The 21508-nt window shown below is 42.0% G+C and overlaps 1 protein-coding gene across 4 annotated transcripts in view; it reads left to right on the plus strand.

Moving 5' to 3' along the window:
• The window catches only part of LOC121280928 (spermatid perinuclear RNA binding protein), a 182726-nt gene that overhangs the window by 76584 nt on the left and 84634 nt on the right, over positions 1-21508 (plus strand). For 3 of the 4 annotated variants that reach the window (XM_041193356.1, XM_041193359.1, XM_041193358.1), the window contains exon 3: positions 14308-14499. Coding sequence is in view for 2 of the 4 variants with exons in the window: in XM_041193359.1 (XP_041049293.1) it covers positions 14497-14499 (3 nt within the window). In the remaining 2 variants the exon portion in view is untranslated. Of the gene's footprint in view, positions 1-14307; positions 14500-17959; positions 17965-20774; positions 20777-21508 lie in introns of those variants that run through there. The other variant, XM_041193360.1, reaches the window with a different exon arrangement.

Raw genomic sequence — 21508 nt, forward strand, 5'->3', positions numbered from 1 at the left:
ATAAGCAGGCAATGAGTAATAACTGTAGCCTAGTCTTTATACATTTGAAAGCTTTTATTTCCAGAAACACACATTACATATCGTGCACCTCAAGATCCAACCAATTCAAAATCAGAATACTTTGGATACTGAAAATCTGAAATAAAAACAGAAAATGCTGAAAATATTCAGGTCAGGCAATATTTGTGAAGAGAGAAAGAGTTTGTGTTTCAAGCTATTAATCTTTCATCAAAATTTCAGATCTATCAGATCCAACCACCTGCCCCCAATATATGAACACAGGTGAATTCCCAATTAACCTCTATAAACATTAAAACTTATACTTTTTGGGGGAGATTTGCCTCTAAATGTGCACATCCAGGCCCAATTATTTTTTAACAAATAGTTCCATTGAGGCAGGAACCAAGCAATGTAAAGCAAACTCTGCCTTGCTAGGGTGACCAGATTTTCAAAAATCAAAAACCTGGACATATTGAAAAGGCCTTGGGAAGGCCTTGATAAATGGCAGAAGTCTAGGGGAGGAACAGTTGCAGGTAGAAGATCATATGATGACATCTTCCAGAATATGCCCAGCCACAGTTGGCAACCCTATTAAAACCCCCAAAAATTGAAAACTGCAGTTACAAAGCGCAGAATTTTGTTTCAATGATCTTTCTGCCTCATGTCCTTAAAAGAAAACTGAACTGAGGCTTCGTTTGTCACAAGATCCTAGAATCTTCTATCCCGCTCTAACTTTACTGAATAATGGTAAGACCGGTTTTCATTTAAAAGCCTTGTTTAGTTTAATTTGCATGATGGGTTCCAACAGCAGACACTTGTAGCCAGAGGCTGAATTTTAAACGACTGAGCATAACTCAAGTGTGGGAGATCTTGTTTGCACCCAGAACCATAACCAGGAAAGCAGGCAATGTTTCAACGAGAGGTTTGATTGAACGTTGCTAGGACTTAAGTTGAACTTGCCTTCATCTGGACGCCATCCGACAATCTCTTCAGGTGCAGCTTGCGGTTTACTGATACCGCTGCCATTATTCTGTCAGCACTCTAGAGGCTGATACCTTCCCAGCCCCTGGTGACCTTGCACAAATTACCCCGTGACCTCGTATAAATTATACCCCCCCCCCCCCCCGGTCTTGCATAAAGTGTCCCAGCAACTCGTATTTATTTATTCCCAGCTCCGCGACCCCTGACTTTTTCACAAATGTTTCCCATTCACGGTCACCTGTAAAGTGATTTTCTTTTCAGAGCTGATCCCACCGCCCCCCCCCCCCCCCCCCCCCAAAAAAAAACCAGTTCAAACAACTTTCATAGTTTGACAAAAGGCGAATCGCTCCAAACCAAACAGGAACTCTTCACACCTTGGAATCCCTGATTAGCCAATTGGAGCGTTCTGATGGAATGGCCAATCAGAGCACCGAAAGGCGAACCAACCAGGTCGCCGAACCCATTTGAGGAAAAATATCAGACCTGGCTCTGGGTGTCAGTGAGAAGGATTTCTGTGCACGCAGGAGCATTGGCACAGGCACTTACCGGTTAGCGGGTGGGTAGCTTCCTGGAGTTCAGAGTGCAGTGCAGCACAGCGCAAGAGGGTTTTTTGTGTTTGTGAAGGGTATGGGGAAAGATAGATTCGGAAAGTTGCTTCCTAAGCATTGAGAATGGAACTAGTTAAAGGAAAATTTAGTGCACACCTCTGGAAGTTCTTTACACAAACAGCAATCAACACACAGAAAGGACTTCTCTGGAATGGTAGAAAATTGAAACATTGAACAAACCATTTGATACCTCAGAGTATAGTGCCTTTCTAGAAAGATGAGCTAAAATTGGTCAAATGTCCTATGTCATCCACTTAATGGTAACCTGGGTGAGATACTAGAGACCTGCATATAGAAGTGCCTTATATGTTACTGCCTTCAGGAAAAAAGGGACAAGGGGAGAAAATTAGTTGGAAAAGATAATAACTTTATTTTCATACTTTGTTTATTTGTGCTAGAGACCATGATAAATAGGGGTTGTTAAATCTTAAGCAATTTAAATATTTAAATTAATGATTTTTTTTTAAATGAAATGTTTAACATTCCATGTAGTTGAGCAGCATTTGTGACTCATTGCAGTCAGGTAAGTTTCTTCAGTATGAGTTGATTGAAAAAAATCACAACACAGATAAGTCAATTATTGAGTCGGTGGCAGTTCAGATACAAATTAAATAATTATTAGTGCACTAAATCATGCAGTTATGTGGAAATGTTTCATCAAGTCTGTCCCACAATGAGTCCTTAGTATCAGAGTATATTGCACAGGACATTGTATTCCAGTTAAAGGTAACCTAATGATCATCTCTCTCTCTGCCTCTCTCTCTCTGTCTCTCTCTACACACACATGGTGAATCCAACTCTGTATAGTTCAGAAAGACACAGAAATGAGGGCTGTCCAGTAATTAATCTCTCAACTAAAAATTTTAATCTTTAATCTTTGGTAGCATATTTAGTTGATACCTAACAGTGGCACATGTTCACAAGTGCGCAATGGCTGCATACAATTCTTTGCATGCAGATCCTACAGTGAAGAACTGAGATGTACTGAAGGCTGCAGGCAAATCAACGTGTGATTGGCCCAGGTGGTAGGCAAATGGCTGTCAGGACAATGATTGATTGTAATTAACACGTTCCTACCTAGGTACTGTGTCCCATTTCCATGATTTATAAGCTTTAAAAAAATGAGCATGTTGTTTGCGGAACTTTACATTTAATTGACAACCTTAATAGAAATACATAAAAGCTACAACACGGAAACATGTCATTTGGCCCAGCCAGTCTGTGGTAGCATTCACCTGTGGTGAATAAATATTTCTAATTATGTTGGCACATTCAATTCCCATATTCCTTCAGCCTCTTGTGCTTCATCCATCTACTCAATCTAATCTTTGGTGCAGAAACCATGTTAACATTCATCACAAATCCTCAAATGAATTCCAAAGCCATACAGTTCTATGAAGAAATCTCTCCTCCTCTTGGCGCTATACCTCGTACATTTAATCTTGTACTTATGGCCCCTATTTCTTGACTCTTCAACCACAGCTGCTTCTTTCTACCCTGTGTAACATATCACCCCGCAACCTGGGTGGTTCTGTTGGAAGAAAGACATCATTTTCGAATTTGTCTCTGTACTTGACAATCAGCATCCTCATGCATCTCATCACACTTCCTCTCGAAGTTCAAAGTCCTTCCTGTAATGTGATGCCCAATATTGCACACAGTATTTTTTAACTAAGGCCCCACTAAGATTTTATACCTAATATTATACCTAACATTACCTAATAACTGTTTTATAACTCCTACAACATGGAAACATGCCGGCTGGTCTGTGGTAGCATTCACCTGTGGTGAATAAGTATTTCTAATTATGCTGGCACATTCATCATAAATGATCAGCTGTCCTTTTTACTTGACAGGCAGCTTGATGTTCATTCTTGATCATGATCAACAGATCAACCCAGGTTGAGGTGCAGATATGTTACACAGGGTAGAAAGAAGCAGCTGTGGCTGAAGAGCCAAGAACTAGGGGCCATAAATACAAGATTAAATTTGATCTAGACATACATCATGTTTGAAACGTAAGCCATGGGTGCCAAGATTTATTTTGTGTTAACTTGAGCAGGTCAGTCTGGATATCTTGTATATTGACAGCAAATTTAAATTGGCCCGGTAAAGAAACAGGTAGTTCTCCCCTGTGTCCTGACCAATATTTATCCCTCGATTAACATCGCTGAAACAAATTGTTGGGCAATATTTATCTTTCAATCAACATCACTAAAGTAGATTATCTGGCCATTATCACACTGCTGTTTGTGGGACCTCTGGGCAAATTGATGACTTCTTCCCTTCATCATAACAGTAACTACACTTCGCAGTTACTTCATCAGATGTAAAGTGCTTTGCAATGTCCCAAGGTCATGAAACGAGCAATATAAATGCAAGCATTTTTTTCTTTTAATTACATTGTTAAAAATAAGCAGGGGATAAATAGCATAGTGGTAATGCTACTGGACTAATGATTCAGAGGCTTGGAATAATGCTCCAGGGATGAGAGTTCAAATCCCACCACAGCAGTTAGGGGGATTTGAATTCAATTAATAAATCTGGAATGAAAGGCCAGTTATCAGTAATGGTGTTCACAAAACTACCAGATTGTCATAAGAAACTTATAATGTCACTATATTGTCCTTCATGGAAGGAAATCTTCCATCTACCCAATCTTGCCTACATGGTTGAATTTTGATAATCCTCTGAAATGGCCTAGCAAGCAACTGAGTTGTGCCAAACAGCTATGGAGAATTTAAATAAGAATAAAACCAGACGGACCACCTGACAATGCATTGACCTAGATACCGGAAATGACAATGGGAACGCCCCACCCATCAACCCTGCAAATCCTTTGTCATTAACATCTGGGAACTTCTGCCAAAATTGGGAGAGCCGTTCTACAGACTAGTTGAGCAACAACCAGATGTAGTCATATTCACCAAATCATACCTTATGGTCAATGTCCCCTCCTCCATCATCATCCCTGGTAAGTCCGGTCCCACTGTCAGGACAGACCCACCAGAGATGGCAGTGCAATGATATGCAGTCGGTAGGGAGTGGGCCAAGGAGTCCTCAACATTGACTCTGGACCCCATGAAGTCTTATGTCATCAGGACAAATGTAGGCAAGGAAATCTTTTATTAATTATCAGTTGTCACCCTGTCTCAGCTGATGAATGAGTACACCTCCATATTGAATGTCACCTGGAAGAAACACTGTGAGTATCAAGGACTCTGTCCATCACCATGAGAGGCTTGGCAGCATTACTACTCAAATAAACTGACCGAGTCCTGAAGGACATTTCCGCCAAACTGGGACTGTGCTAGGTTGTGAGAGAACTAACAAGAGGAAAAACCTTCTTGACATTAGCCTCATCAATCTACCTGTTGTAGCTGCATCTATCCATGACAGTATTGGTAGGCTTGACCACTGCACAGTCCTTGTGGGAACAAAGCCCTGTCTTCACGCTGAAGATCCCACCACCGCCCACACCCCTCTCCACCCATCATATTGAATGGCATTACCACCATGCTAAATGGGATAAACTCAAGGATAGATCTAGCAGCTCAAAACTGGGCATCCCTGAGGGGCTGTGGGCCATCATCATCAGTGGAATTGTATTTGACCACAATTTGTAACCATCATGGTCCAACATATACCTCGCTCTACCATTAACATCAAGCCAAAGGACCAACCCTGATTCAATGAGGAATATAGGAGCAGTACCAGATAAACCTAAAACTGAGGCGCCAACCAGGTGAAACAACAATACAGAGCTGTGTGCTTGCTAATTAGCAGCAGCAACATGCTATAGACAGATGTAAGCAATTCCACAACTAACAGATCAGATGAAAGCTCTACAGTCCTGCCACACCTGGCTATGAATGGTGGTGAACAATTAAACAACAAATCAAAGAAGGAGGCAGATGTCCCCATCCTCAATGATGGTGGTTCACAGCACATTGGTGCAAAAGAATATGTTGCAACCATCTTCAGCCAGAAGTGCCGAGTGGATGATCCATCTCGCCACCTCCTGAGGACCTTAAAATGATAGATGACAGTCTTCGGCCAATTCATATAAACTTGCGAATTAGGAGTAGGAGTAGACCATTCAGCCCCTCAAGACTGTTCTGCCATTCAATAAGATCATGGCTGATGTGATTGTGGCTCAACTCCATATTCCACTCCGATAACCTTTAACTCCCTTGTTAATCAAGAATCCATCTACCTACCTCAGCCTTAAAAATATTCAATGACCCTGCCACCACAGCTCTCCGGGGAAGAGAGTCCCAAAGACTCATGACCCTCAGAGAAAAAAATTCTCATTTCTGTCTTAAATGGGAGACCCCTTATTTTTAAATGATATCCCATAGTTCTACTCTCTACCACAAGGGGAAACATCCTTTCAGCATCCACCCTCTCAAGTCCCCTCAGGATCTTATATGTTTCAGTAAGATCACCTCTCGATCTTCTGAAATTCAATGGATATAGGCCTAGCCTGTCCAACCTTTCCTCATAAGATAACCCCGCCACCCCAGGAATCAATTGAGTGAACCTTCTCTGAAATGCTTCTAATGCATTTATATCCTTTCTTAAATAAGGAGACCAAAATGGTACATGGTACTCCAGATGTGGTCTTACCAATGCCCTGTACAACTGTCATAAAACATCTGTACTTTTATATTCCATCCCCCTTACAATAAACAACAACATTCCATTTGCATTCTAAATTAATTGCTGTACATACATACTAACTTTTTGTGATTTATGTATCAGAACATCCAGATCCCTCTGTGCTGTAGAGTTCAGCAATCTCTCTCCATTTAAATATATGCAGCTTTTCCATATGTCCTGCCAAAGTGAACATGTTCACATTTTCCCACATTGCATTCCATGTGCTAAATTTTTGCCCACTCACTTAGAGTCTGCCAAGAGACATAGGTTATGTCCTTTTCGCAGCTTATTTCCTACCTATCTTTGTGTCATCAGGAAATTTAGCAACCATACATTCTCTCCTTTCATTCAAGTCATTGATATAAAATGTAAATATTTGAGGCCCCAGGACTGATCCCTGTGGCACTCTACTCTTCACATCTTGCCAACCAAAAAATGACCCATTTATGCCTACTCCCCGTCTCCTGTCAGGTAACCAATCCTCTATCTATGCTAATATGCTACCCCTTACACCATGAGCTCTTATTTTGCATAGTGACCTTTGATGTGACCCCTTAACAAACGCCTTCTGGAAATCTAACTACAGCACATCCACAGGTTCCCCTTTATCCACACTGCTTGTTACTCCTTCAAATAACTGATAAATTAGTCAAATATTATTTCCCTTTCACAAGACTATTGTTCTGGCCACAGCTGGTGTTGTTTGCTGTGCTATCCAAATCCCAAAGGGAAACTTTGCTGACAGGCCATACCATTTTTCTTGTATTCTGAAAATGAGAAGGGGACGTACTGATCTCAGTAGTAAGAAGTCTAGTAACACTTTTGGGATTTTAAAAATTAAAAGTAAAAGTTTTATTAACAAGAATAAAATAAATCTTAAGCACACAAGATTACAGGTGCACAGTTAAACTTATCCTTACAAAACATTTCCCCACAAAGTCTCCATTCTTGGTCAGATCCACAAGTAAACACCTTCCAAGCGACACTCCCTTATAGATGTTTAACTATAATAAATCCAATAATATTGCCCAAGGCAAACTTCAGATTAAAACTGCTTTTTGCAGCCCAAGACTTTTCTGGCTTGACTGAATGATTGATTCAAGCTGCATCCTCTCTCCACCATAGATCCTGCTATAGCTCCAGCTGCTACATCTTACACCTCCAGCTCAACAGACCAACAGTTCAAACAGCTATAGCCCCCTAAGCTCTCCACAGTAACTCTGAAATACTTTTTTTCCCTTTCACCTCAGGTTCCATTGTTTTCACACCTCTTTGAAACTCAAATCCTTCTAAATATAAGATCTTTCATGTTACCATCTTGTCTTTGCTTTTGAGTCAATAAAATATATCCCCCCTTCTATTTACCATGGAACTCCTGCAAGATGCAAACTCCTGCATTGAGGTTTCAGTTTCCCAACTGCAAATCCTCCCCTTCTAATCCTCTTGTTATTTTGGGGTCTGCAGCCTGCACTGTGTCTTACTGAAGCCACACTGCCAATTCCGCTGGCTCCATTCCTCCTCACACACCAACTAACTCTGTTAGTTTGCTCCACTCGATATTCTCTCACCCGCTTGAAGCAACTTCAATCACAGAGTCTTGATGTGTCTGACTCCCCTTTGTCATTCAAACAAGCTCTCAACTTATCTAGAAATGCACATGTTAGATCCAACTTGTACCTCAAAACCTAAACACCTCTATCCCGTTCATGTTTTCAACCCCCCCCCGACATCCTGTCTTCTATTAATCTCTGCTCAGCTTAATTAAATCATACACACAAACACACACACACATACACAGCCTTTTCACGAGTAACATAATATTCCCCAAAATATAAAAATATCTATTTCTCTCACCATGTTGACTCTGCCTGGCTGCATTGAGATTTTCTAAATGTTCCCTACCCCCCCCCCCCCCCCCAAAAACCTCCTCGATAGTAGATTCTAGCAATTTCGCTATGATAGTTATTAAGCTAACTGGCCTGTAGTTTCTTGCTTTCTGTCTCCTCTTTTCTTGAATAGAGGAGTCACATTCACTATTTTCAATCTGATGGGACTGTTACAGAATCCAGGGAATTTTGGAAAATTAAAACTAAAGCATCTTCTACCTCAGCAGCCACTTCTTTTAAGATTCTAGGATAAAGTCCATCAGGACCTGGGGACTTAGCAGCTCTTCGTCCTAATAATTTTCTTGATACCCTTCCCATGTTGATTGTAATTGTTTTAAGTTCCCCCTTTCACCTCCTGATTCACAATTATTTCTACAATGAAGACAGATGCAAAATATTTGCTCAATTCATCTATTTCCTTATTTTCCATTAGTAATACCCCCCCTCTCTCTCTCTCTAGAGGACCAAGGCTCATTTTACTTACTCTTTTCCTTTTGAAATACCTATAGAAACTCTTACTATCTGTTTTTATATTTCTAGCTAACTTTCTCTTAATTTCTCCCTCCTTATTAATCTTTTAGTCATTCTTTGCTATCCTTTTTATTCTGTCCAATATTCTGACCTGACCCTCATCTTTGCGGAATTATGTGTTTTCTCGTTCAATTTGATACTGTCTTTAACTTCCTTAGTTAGCCACAGATAGTGCGTCCTTGCCTTAGAGTCTTTCTCTCTCACACTGAATGTGTCTATGAATATTTTGATATAACTCCTTAAATGTCTGCCATTGCATCCTTACTGACCTATCCCTTCACCTAATTTCCCAGTTCACTTTAGCCAGCTCCGGTGGCATGCCCTCACAAATTGTCCTTATTTAAGTTTAAACCACTAGTTGCAGAACCACTCCTCTCTTCCTCAAATTGAATGTGAAATTTAATAATATTATAATTATTGCTACTGAGGGGCACCTTCACTATGAGGTCATTATTTAATCCTGTCTCATTGCACATTACCAGATATAGTATTGGCTGCTCTGTGGATGGTGCTAGTATGTGCTACCCTAAGAAACTGTCCGGAAAGCACTCAATGAACTCATTGTCGAGGCTACCCCTGCACCTTTTCTTGCTTCCTAAATGTCATGTACCCTTGAATATTCAGGTCCCAGCTTTTGTCATCCTGCAGCCTTGTCTCCGTAATGACTGTCAGATCATACATATTTATCTCTATTTGTGCTGTCAATTCATTTGTTTTATTATTTATTATTAATAAACACTGCTTCTCCCAATAACCTTTACTACTACTACTAGTGAACCTTGCTACAACTAATAAAATCTTACAATTACTAAAAAATTACATGAGGTTTGAAGGTAATCGAGCAAAATATTCACCAACCAATCACTTAATTGTTGGTTTGTTATGTCACCCTTTGATTTCTTTCAGAATGTGGCCCCTCTGCTCTGGGAACAGACTGGACTGGATTGGATAGCTCATCTGTGTCCTGCTGACTGCCTCCAGATCTTCTTTTCACCTTCTCTTCTAGGTGCTGCTGACTGTCTTCGGGTCCTATTTTTACTCGCTCTCCTAGGAGCTGCTGACTTCCTCTGGGTCCTCTTTTCGCCCACTCTTCCAGCTGCTGCTGCCGCCTGCCTTTGGCTCCCCTTTTTGCCTGCTCTTCTAGGTGGTGGTTACTGCCTCTGGGTCCTCTTTTCGCCCGCAAAACCCCATCTGTAGTACTGATGACTTGTGCTCCAGAACTAGCCTCACCCTGAGCCAAGCTGTTCCAGTGCAGCTACAACACTGGCATCTAGCCAACAATGTGGAAAATTGTCTGGGCAGGTCCTGTTCACATAAAGCAGGACAAATCTAATTTCATCAGTTACCGTCTGATTAGTGTATTCTCAGTCATCAGCAATGTGATGGAAGGTTGTTGTTATCAGTGCTATCAGCATCATCTACTCACCGATGCCCAGTTTGATTTCTGCCAGTGCCACTTGGCTCCCAATCTCATTACACTTTAAAAAATTCACTGCTTCCCCCCCAGTGCCTGCAAGATGCACTGCAGCAATTGCTAAGACTCCTTCAACTGCACCTGCTAAACCTGCAACCTCTGCCACCTGGAAGGGCAAGGCAGCAAGTGCATGGGAGCACCACCATCTGCAAGATTCCCTTCAAGCCACGTGCCATCCTGATTTGGAACCAAATTGACATTCCTGTACTCGCTGAATCAAAATTGTGGAACTCCGTCCCTAATGGCATTGTGGGTGAGCCTACACCACATGGACTACAGCAGTTCAAAAAGGCATTTCTCCACAACTTTCTCGAGGGCAACTAGGAATGGGCAATTAATGCTAGCCTTGCCATTTCTGCCTTCTCCAACATGATGCCACCATCCCTCCCCTACCCTCTTTCAGCATTTCGTAGTGACTGTTCCCTTTGTGATACCCTGGCCCGTTCCTCAAGACACCCCCAACACCCTGTTTCCTTCCCATGGCACCTTTCCATACAAGTGCAGGAGGTGTAACTTCTGCCTTTTTACCTCCTCCTCATCGTCCAAGGTCACCCAAACATTCCTTTCAGGTGAAGCAGCAATTTGTGTACTTCTGTCTATCTAGCCTAATGTATACGCTGCTTCACAATGTGGTTGTCTCTACATTAGGCGGACCAAGTCAGATTGGGTAACCACTTTGTGGAACACCTTCATTCAGTCCACAACCATGACCCCAAGCTTCTGGTGGCCTGTCATTTTAATTCTGCAGCTTGTGCCTATGCTGACATCTCTGTCCTCAACCTACTGCACTGTTTTTGTGAAGCTCATTATAAGCTTGAGGAAGGGCACCTCATCATTCAACTGGGTACTTCATAGCCTTCTGGAGTCAACATTGAACAATTTCAGACCAGAATCTCTGACCCATTTTGTTTATTTTTCTTTGCTTGTTTCAGTTTTTCTTATTTTTTCTTTCTGTCAGCAGCAGGACTCGCTCTCGGCACATCATTTGTCCTTTGTTTCCTTTCTTGCCCCAGCACCATTCTCTTTGGCCCTGGAAGACTAACTGTTCCATCATTCAATCTGTCCTTTCACCCTGTCACAGACCTCTCTCTAGTCCTTGTCCTACCAACCCCTTGTTCAAACCCTAATAACTTTTCCCAGCTCTGATGAAAAGTCATAGGCCTGAAACGTTACCTCTGTTTCTCTCTCCACAGATGCTCCTGGCCTGCTTAGTATTTTTCTGCTTTTATTTCAGATTTCCAGAATCTGCAGTATTCTGCTTGCCAACTATTTTCAGTGTTATACGTGAACAGTATCATGTTGAAAATTTTCACTTTTTCCCAATTGGGGAGAACCTATGAACAATTTTTCATTTTCCAACTGTTTCTCCTGTGCAGTGAACACTGCTGCTCCCCAGCTGCATCTTCGATACAGGAACAAACCGGCCCTGAGAGCAACTAACTCATTCACAAGTGCTGAATGAAATAAATATATCCATTAAAACGAAGTGCTCTCTAATAGTCTGGATTTCAGTCTCACTATTGCTTTTCTGGGTTTTTGTACAAGATGTTTTTTTGGGTTTGGCACCACTGACCTGTATTCTGGCTCCATGAATGTGAAACATGCCATTGTGTGATTCTCATCTTTTCAAAAAAATAGAATTATACATATATTCTGCACTCAATATACATTCTGTCAGATCACAATGGTTTATTTAAATGAACCAAATAAATAAACAGTTATAAAATAGTGAATTATACATTTCATTGGTCTAATACAAAACAATAAAGATATTACTCACTTTCTGTCTATCAGCTTTAAAACAGACAAATTTTGTGCTAAATGTGTTGAACTTTCAAAATTGGCCTAACCTCTCTGCAGTTGGAGCTGACTATAAAGATGGAACTTCATAGGAGGAGGAGGAGGAGGAGGAGAGGGTGTGTGTGTGTGCCTGTGTGTGTGTGTGTGTGTGTGTGTGTGTGTGTGTGTGTGTGTGTGTGTGTGTGTGTCCGATGAAGCTGGATAGAAGGCCAAGGACGGACATGTGGGTATGAGAGCAGGATGGTGTGTTGAAATGGCAAGCGACAGGGAGGTCTGGATCATGCTTGCGGACAGACTGAAGGTGTTCTGCAAAGCGATGATCCAGCCTGCATTTGGTATCTCCAATGTAGAGGAGACTGCATTGAGAGCAGCGAATGCAGTAGACCAAATTGAAGGAGGTACAAGTTGAAGTGCCGCTTCACCTGAAAGGAGTGTTCGGGCCCTTGGACGGTGAGGAGGGGGGAAATAAAGGGGCAGATGTTGCACCTTCTGCAATTGCATGGGAAGGTGCAGTGGGAGGGTGTTGGGGTGATGGAGGAATGGACCTGGGTGTCTCAGAGGGAACGGTCCCTACGGAATGCCGATAGTGGGGGTGAAGGGAAGATGTGTTTGGTGGTGGGAAGTTGCTGGAAATGGCGGAGGATGATCCTTTGAATGCGGAGGACAAGGGGGACCCTATCATGGTTCTAGGAGGGAGAGGAAGGTGTGAGGGCAGAGGCGTGGGAGATGGGTCGGACACGGCTGAGGGTCCTATCAACAACCATGGGTGGGAATCTTCGATTAAGGAAGAAGGAAGACATGTCAGAAGCACTGTTTTGGAAAGTGGCATCATCGGAACAGATGCGACGGAGTCGAAAGAACTGAGAAAATGGGATGGAGCCCTTACAGGAAGTGGGGTGTGAGGAGCTGTAATCGAGGCAGCAGTGGGAGTCAGTGGGCTTGTAATGGATATTGGTGGACAGTCTATCACCAGAAATTGAGACAGAGAGGTCAAAGAAGGGAAGGGAAGTGTCAGTGATGGACCATGTGAAAGTGATGAAGGGGTGGAAATTGGAAGCAAAATTGATCAATTTTTCCAGGTCCAGGCAAGAGCATGAAGTGACACCGAAACAGTCATCGATGTACCGAAAAAATAGTTGTGGGAGGGGAGCCTGAGTAGGACTGGAACAAAGAATGTTCCACGTACCCCATAAAGAGACAGGCATAACTGTGGCTCATGCGGACACCCATAGCTACCCCTTTTATTTGGAGGAATGCAATTGTGTATTCCTTAAGAATTTGCACCTTGTGCGAAATAATTTGTGTGCCCATGAGTTTGGCTCTTCATACGCTGATTCCAGAAATAAAAAAAAGTTAATAGTTCACCACAGACAAAATAAAACTTCTTATCCCAATTCTACAAGTGGCAGATAGTATTCTTATCTTTTTTTTATTTGTTCACGGGATATGGACGTCGCTGGCCAGCATTTATTACCCATCCCTAATGGGGCATTTTTAAGAGTCAACCACATTGCTGTGGGTCTGGAGTCACATGTAGGCCAGGCAGATTACCTTCCCTAATAGTGAACCAGATGGGTTTTTATGACATTCGGCAATGGTTTCATGGTCATCATCAGACTTTTAATTCCAGGTATTTATTGATTCAAATTCAACCCTGAATTTGAACCTGGGTCCCCAGTGCATTGCCCTCGGGACTTTGGAATACTAGTCCAGTGACAATACCACTATGCCACTGCCTACCCCCTACAAGGTCTATCGTTATGATTTTGCATTATTGGATGTTTGAGAAATGGCATTTTTAACCCACTGCAGTTAATTGAAAAACTGCGCACCTAACGTTCTGATTTAGCACGTGAACTCTTAAAGGTTCACGAGTTAGAGATTGTGTACTTGTGTAAAAATTAATTTAATTAGATGGGAGATAATTAATCTCTGTGCACTGGTTAAATGCTTTGCAGCAACCTGGAAAAAATACAAGCTTTTAAATATTGTGTATGCATTTACCAACAGATTTGTGGTTTCTGATTATGTCAAATGGGAAGAAAAAGCCTTGGCATGCTTAACCCATCCAGAATCTTGGGAATATGGAGCAACTAAGCATTCAATTAGATATGCTGCAAACTGCTAGTTCCATATTCCCCAGAGCCTCTGTTCTCAGTTCAACCTTAATGGTGTGACCACTTTTGAAGATGGTTACCCCCTCATGTACTGAGTTTATAGTTTCAATTCCGCATAAGCTTTGATTTCAAAATTGAGATTTGTATTTTTCTTTTGTATTTTAAAAGATATTGCCAAAATAACAATATTTGGCCAAGTGCTTTTTGCTGCCTGAATTTCACTTTGGACTGCTGATGTTTTTCTCCAGGTACATTTAAAAGAACGTCTTGCTGTACCATTTGCTATTTTAAGATCTGAGTTGTCGAGGGATTGCAAGAGCTTATGAGGAAGTTCTGTTGCGAAAAAGAAAACCAGTGGCTAGAGGAGACTGCAGAACGTAAGGAGCATCAAACGGGGAAAGACGGAAAAGGGAAGCTGGAATAGCAAGTGGAGAATCATGGTATGTTCTTGGATTTTGTCACTTCTGACCTTGTTGTATGTGAAAAATTAGCAAGCAGTCTAATGGATGCAATCAGAACAGCTCAGTAAAACAAAAATCTATTTAGTGGTTTGATAGTAACTACATGGGTAATACAATTCCATATGCAGAGTGTACTATTCTTGATTTATTTCCAAGGTCTTTAAACCACAAAATGAAGTCTCAAGAGTCTGCAGCATATGAATTATTAATTGCAAAGTGGATGTTCATAAATTACGCGCTCTAATGAAACTGGCGTTAACATGCTGCTGTAAGATGCCAAATGACCTTGGACTCTGCTGCATAGCTAAAATTTTAGGTGCTTGTCATTGTCCTCGGTGTAGCAAAATCATTGCAGTGAGAGAATCAGGGTACTTTGACAGATGCATCAGCTAGCTTGGCTATTGTTAGGTAAACAGATGCTGCATGTCAGCACTATTTAATCTTCTGCTCAAATTACTTTATTATATCACCCAATTGCATGGTGAAGTCAAAAAGCATTAATAAAACTTAAGGGAAATATTAATGTAAATAGCTACTAGTATTGCTGAGAAAAAAGACACGCTGTCGAAGCTTTTTGTCTTGCACTCATCAGGACAGAATTTGCAAGAATACCAATTGTAAAAGGAACAACAATTTATACTGCTTGAGAAGAGATTGCTGATTGATTGGCAAGTGGACTCTGATAGGGGCGTTGCCATGGAGAATGTACCAGGGAGCAGTTAACTGCCAAGTTTTTGTTTAAATTCAAACCAGGCAGATGGGCTATGATTGGTCATGGCATTGCGATGGGGAATAAACGAAGAAATGGTTGCCCCCCCCCCCCAAGCTTCTTTTAGTTGAAAAAAGCGAAATGCGTGTGCATGTTGCTTCTGCCTGCAAAGGACAGGGCCCTGTGTGTGAATCTATGTAGCTTCTAATATGCATAAGTGAGCCACACTGCAAGCCCTACTGATAATTTTAAATTGGTTGTCAGTGTACATTTTAGCACAATCAGGATTGTTGCTGTCCATTCGTGAATTGTATCTAATGTTGGCAATATGTTTTGAGTTTTGCAAGAATGGGCTGGTTGGGTACAGCCAATACTTTGCATGTTGGGACAGCCAAAGGCACATGTTGTTTGATATGATCTGCCAGTTGTTGGGATGTACAGCCTACAAACCTGGCATCACACTGGCACTGAAATTCATAGACCACATTACTCATTTGTGTGATAGGCAGAATGTCTTTTTGGTTGGGGGTAGAATCCTGTTAGTGGAGAATATCACTCATGTTGCTACTGCAAAGCAACACCTAGTTTCACCTGTTGCTCAAATTTTTGAGATACCTTACCCTCCAGGGTAATCTGAGGTAGACTGGGCACTTTTCAGGACCGAAAGTGGCAGTCTTAGGCCCATTTATGAGTTTGCGTGATATACAGTGAGCAATGATCTGATCAGGGTAGCCATTATCCTGCACGATGGCTTTGATGCGCCCTATTTCAGCATCAAGCTTGCAAGGTGAGCAAATGGCTCACTGACATTTTTGAAATGATGCATACTATTTCCAAGGTAAAAGCTACTGTAAGAGAATAGTGAAAATGCAGATAAATCGAGAGCCTCCAAAATTGTAGCTTGTGTGTTTGGTACTGCAGTACCCTAAGGACAGAATGAAGAAATACAATATAAATGGGAAAAACAAAACAAAAAAAGACAATGAAATGTAAATAACCAGAGCATTATTGAGTTGTGCAATGTCACGACCTTGCTGAGAATTCTAGCAGGTAATCGAGACAGTGGCTAATTTGGAATTCAGAAAGCTGGATATTCATATTACATCTACATATGGAATTCTGGACATGAAATGATGACACAGGCCTGTTCATGAGGTCCCAAGAGCCCAGGTGGTTGTCTGGCAATGTTGAGCTCAGTAATCCAAAATGGCCAATCTGTTTGCCTTCAGGCTGTCAAATTAGTTGGCCAGTGTTCTCTTATCTTTGCTGCAAAGAGCAGGAATGTTATTTCTTATCCTCTAGCAAGGTTAAATGATACAAACTAGTAATTTCTCTTTCCCACTGTCCAGTAATGCCACAATGAGGTATGAGACCAAGCCCTGAAGACCAGAAACATTCCGTGTTATGTCACTAATCTTCACTGAGTCAGCCCAACCTATATTGTGAACAGTGGGGAAAAAGAGTCAACCTCGCATTCGGCTTCAATGACCCTGAATATAGAAATACAATGTGAGATGGGGTTTCTGCTCCCAAATACTATCCACGTTTTTGCCACATATGTGCAGGATCCCTTTGTGGTGGATCCCTTGTTGGGAGCTCTTTACCCCTGGTGGAGCCATCTATGGCAGCAGGGTTGGGGCTAGGTGCCAGACAAAGTGCAGCACAAAAAGTCTTCAAAGGTGGAACAAGAGAAGGAAGACTCTGCATCCCAACAGGTGCAAAGCCAGAAGAAGATTGCAGTGGCAAGGTGATCCCGATCATCGTGATTTAACATATCACTGAAATCTGACCACCAACCTGTCAAGATTGTTTAGACAATGATGGTGCCCCAGGGACTCCACATTAAATAAAGTCAGACGCAGATTTCTACCAGGGTCCATTTACCAAATCCTGTGGCATGGAGAATTGGCGACGACAGAGATGTGAGCTTAATCCAGAATCTGCACAAAAGTGACAGATGTGTGAAGGTCATTGGATACCTGTGTGTGTTGAAGGAGAGATGCTGGAAAATGTTGAGCACTTCCCATACTTGGGCAGCCAAGTCTCAAAAGGCCACCATTAACAAGGAGATCCCACACCACATCAGCTCCGTCAGCTCAGCCTTCTTCAAACTACAGCAGCGAGTGTTTGACAACAAAGACCTCCGCAAGTCAGCAAAAGCCCTGGTGTACAGAGCAGTTGTCGTCACCCTACCCCAGTACTGCAGTGAGACCAGGACTGTGTGTCAACAACACAATAGTGCTGGAGAAATTCCATTAGCAATACCTGTGCCACAGCCTACAGATTCAATGGAAGGGCCTTCCAACAAATTCTAGTGTCCTTGAAGCCAGGTCCACAAGCATTCAGGGAAAACATCTATGATGGACTGGACACTGTGTCTAGATGGCCAAATAGTGCCTCCACCTCCAGGTCCTGTTTTTTCAACTTAATCAAATGGCCAACATTCTAGGGGAGGGCTAAGAAAACACTTCAATGACACTCTGAATCTCTCCTTAAAGAATGGCAGCATTGGCATTAATGACTAGGAGAAGTTTGTTACCAGTCATTCAAGATGGTGTCAACTTGTCCAGCAAGCTTTGAGCCCAAATGCCTTAATAATGAGTCCAAATTCCTTTATGAAAAGACAGAGTGCCAGCAGAGAAGGAAAGAAAGAGAAGCAAATCTTGCCCTCTGGATTCCACTACCTCACCGGACATCCTGCCCGATATGCATAAAGTTATGCGGGTTGAGAATCAGTCTGTTCAGTCACATGAAAACCCATGACAAAAGCACATGATGCTGAGTAGCTATCATTCTTGAATCAAAGGACAGCCGATAACAGCATGCATCAGTTGACGTGACTGTTAAGCTGTACGAGCGGAAGAAATTCAAACTTACTAATGGATAATCACTTGGAGCAGTTATTAATGGATTATTTTCTGTAAAATGGTACTTCTGTATGGGTAGGAGGGGAATGATGGATAAAATTAGGCAGAAAAGGAAGAAGAGTAATGCATGAATATACATTTTTTTATTTAACAAGTATATGGTCCAACTGATGTCTGGTGTATAGACATGACACCTGTAGGACTTCTAAATCTGATATTGGCCCGTAGAAGAAATGAACATTTCCTGGCAACAAATGGCAAATATTTTAAAAGTACACTATAGGTAAAGTCTTTTTCCACAGCCCATCCCTGGTGTGCAATTTCTTTATTTAGCCTGTCTTGAGTCAGTATCACGACATATTGCATTGGACATTGTATTAGTGTGATTAGCTGACAGCCATCTTTTAGCTTTAAGTTAGTTGTTCCAGGTTCACAGTTTTAATTTGATTATTGGAGGTTATTTTACATACAACAAGCAAAAGTTAATGCAATAGGGAGAAATGTAAGTACCTCTCTCATGTTTTAAGACCCTCTTTGAAACCAACTTTTTGATCATGCTTCAGTGAACCTCCTATTCTGATTCAGCATCCATTTTCTTCATGTCTCTGTTTATTTTGTTGTTTTAGATCATACTTCACGTAATATTAGAAGTAAACCCAGAATATACAAAGAACCAGGAAAGTGGCACCCTCTTAAGATCTTTTTGCAATGATCTTGAGGCTTCTCTCAAACAACTTTCTTTCTGGCAGGCAACTTTCCTAGCCTTTCCAGCTCCCTGGTCCCAGATTGTTTGTTAATAGCTTTTGAAAGCTCATAACATTTTGAAGTAATCTCTTCCGAGTACAGTAAGTGTTCACTTAAAGTTGTGGTTGTGTTCCTGAAAATCACAACTTTGTATGTTATGATCCTTGACCATACCCCCAACTTTTTGGCAAGATTTGATTAGGGACCAATGATTATTGATCAAGCTCGGTGAATACAGCCACAAGATTCCACGGGTTTTGAACAAAAATAAACTTTACTATACAAGGTCACAAAAACAGAACTATTTACAATACCTAGCTTATATTCTAACATTCAAGTATGAGGTGCATGTGAATTAACAAGCCAACTGAGGTCAAACAAACCACACTATACAATAAATGGCAGGTGCAACCAAGGCAGAGTCCATGGATCCCTGAACAAGCCACTCAGACATCAGTAACGGTTGTGAGTCAGTCAATCTCACTGAAACTCAGTCTCTCTCACAAGAGATTCGGGTCTTCATCTTTGAACGTCTAACCTTGGAATTCTCTAAAAAGGTCACTCCAAATTGGACGGCATCAACGACAACCCACCTTGCAGGGTTTCAATCTCACCTCCCGAGATTCCGTTCCCCTGGATTCCTGAGTATGCACTCAAGCACCAACGCACCAGCACAACTTCAGCTCTTCGGCCAGGTCAAGCAGCAGACTACTGCTCCGAAGGGTATCTTTACTCCAATGGTCCTCTTCAATTACCAGGGCTTCCCCTAAGCTCTCTTCACCTAACGTCTGCAACACGCAGCACTTTTCATGTTTGGAGCCTGTTTTCTCTGCTCCTCTTTTGTTTTACCTCAATGGCAGCCTGTCTCTGTCCCCTAACTGGGGCCTCCTTTAGGATCTCTCCCCGTACCCTCCCCCTTTGGAACCTCTCGCTGCCCCTCTCATCGTCCTCCGCCTTGGACACTTTGTGGCAATGGTGTGCCACATCTGGTCACATGACCCCAGGCTTTCATGCCATTTTTCCTCTATGTACCAGCGCACTGGATCCGTCCTTGGCCCAAAGAACACTGTTGAACTGCACATATGCAGCCTGCTCCCAGTCTGTGCATGCGCAGAAAGTCCAAGGTATGTTGGGAGTTGAAGTTCCCGACCTCTACTCTCAACGTTAAGATAAGTTTGACTTTCATAACAAGTGAAACAACTTTAAGTGAATCATGCGTTCCCATTGGAATCAATGTTAAAGCTGGAGTTGAGTTCCTTCGGACATTTCTTGCCCGGAAAAACCAATGTGCAAGTTGAAATACTGTACCATGCATGTGTAGTGCTAAACACTCCCAGTTGAAATAATTTGTAAGATAAAATAAGTCACTGAATATAACAAAAATACTATACAAATTCAAATTAAATAAAACTGTATCACCCAAACAAGCCTTGAGTAGCACAGCTTCTGTGTCTCATCCACAACACCCCTAAAACTCAGCTCTCTCCTTTCCTGCACACACATGCACTCTCTCTCTTTCTTTTTCTCTCTCTCTCTCTCACTCACTCTCTCTCTCCCTCTCTCTCTCTCTCTCTTTTCTCACATACTCTCTCTTACTCTCTCTCTCCTGCTCCCGGGATTTCAGGCCTTGCCCTCGCTCTCTGCCCACAGCCTGGGCCTCTGGTGACTGCAGTGGCAGCTCCCCCAACAGAACATGGCAGTCGCTGGCCCAGCGTTCAGCGTGGAAGGGTCGGGGCTACCATGCAGACAACATAAAACTGAAATTGGCGGTGCTAATCAAAAGAAAAGGTCTTAAAGAATAAATAACGTTGAGTGGAATTACTTTAAATGGGGCAACTTATAGTGAGAACTTACTGTACAGAATCTGATGCTGCAGCTATCAATCTGATGTCAAATTTGAGACTGAGATCTTTCCAAGTCAGCCTTGTCTACAGTGGTACCTTTACTACATTTTGATAACACAGCTGCTACAGATGGACCTATCAATTTACTTGACTTGTGGTAATGTACTCTGATAGTCTGACTAGATGTTTCAGGGCATTAAGTGTATCTCCATTAATCTAGGATAGTCCCATGGCACATAATTAGTTAATTGCTCTTTGTGCTATGTTAACTACTCTTAGCCAGAGAGGCAGGTTGGACATTACAGTGGAGAGGTGGGAGGCAATGCTGGTGGTGGGTTGGGTGGGGAGTTAAAATCAACCAAGTGTCTATTCCCAACGTTTGACTAACTGTGGATGCCCAATAAAGGCAAGATTGGGCAAAACTAAGAAGCTGCGCAATGGAGAGTAGCTCTGAGGAAGCCATACAGACTCGAAACGTTAACTCTGTTTCTCTTTTCACATGCTGCCAGACTGACTGAGTTTTTCCAGCATCTCCTGCTTTTATTTCAGATTTCCAACATCCACAGTATTTTGCTTTTATCATAGAGTAGCTGTTGTTCATGTGAAGAATGAACACTTGGGGGCAAGGTACGATAGGATGTCCTTTGTACTATACCCCAGCATTCCCATGTCTTCAGGAGTTAAGAGGAGAGGAAGGAAAATTAGAAAACAACAGAAAAAAAATTACTTTGAATACATTCTATGCGTCAAATTTCTTGGCTGCTTTTGTCCTTCCTAATCCTACTACCAGCTGGAGCTGCATCCTGCTTTCTGCCCTACTGGAG

The sequence above is a fragment of the Carcharodon carcharias genome, chromosome 8 (genome assembly GCF_017639515.1).
Source record: "Carcharodon carcharias isolate sCarCar2 chromosome 8, sCarCar2.pri, whole genome shotgun sequence".
Lineage (NCBI taxonomy): Eukaryota > Metazoa > Chordata > Chondrichthyes > Lamniformes > Lamnidae > Carcharodon > Carcharodon carcharias.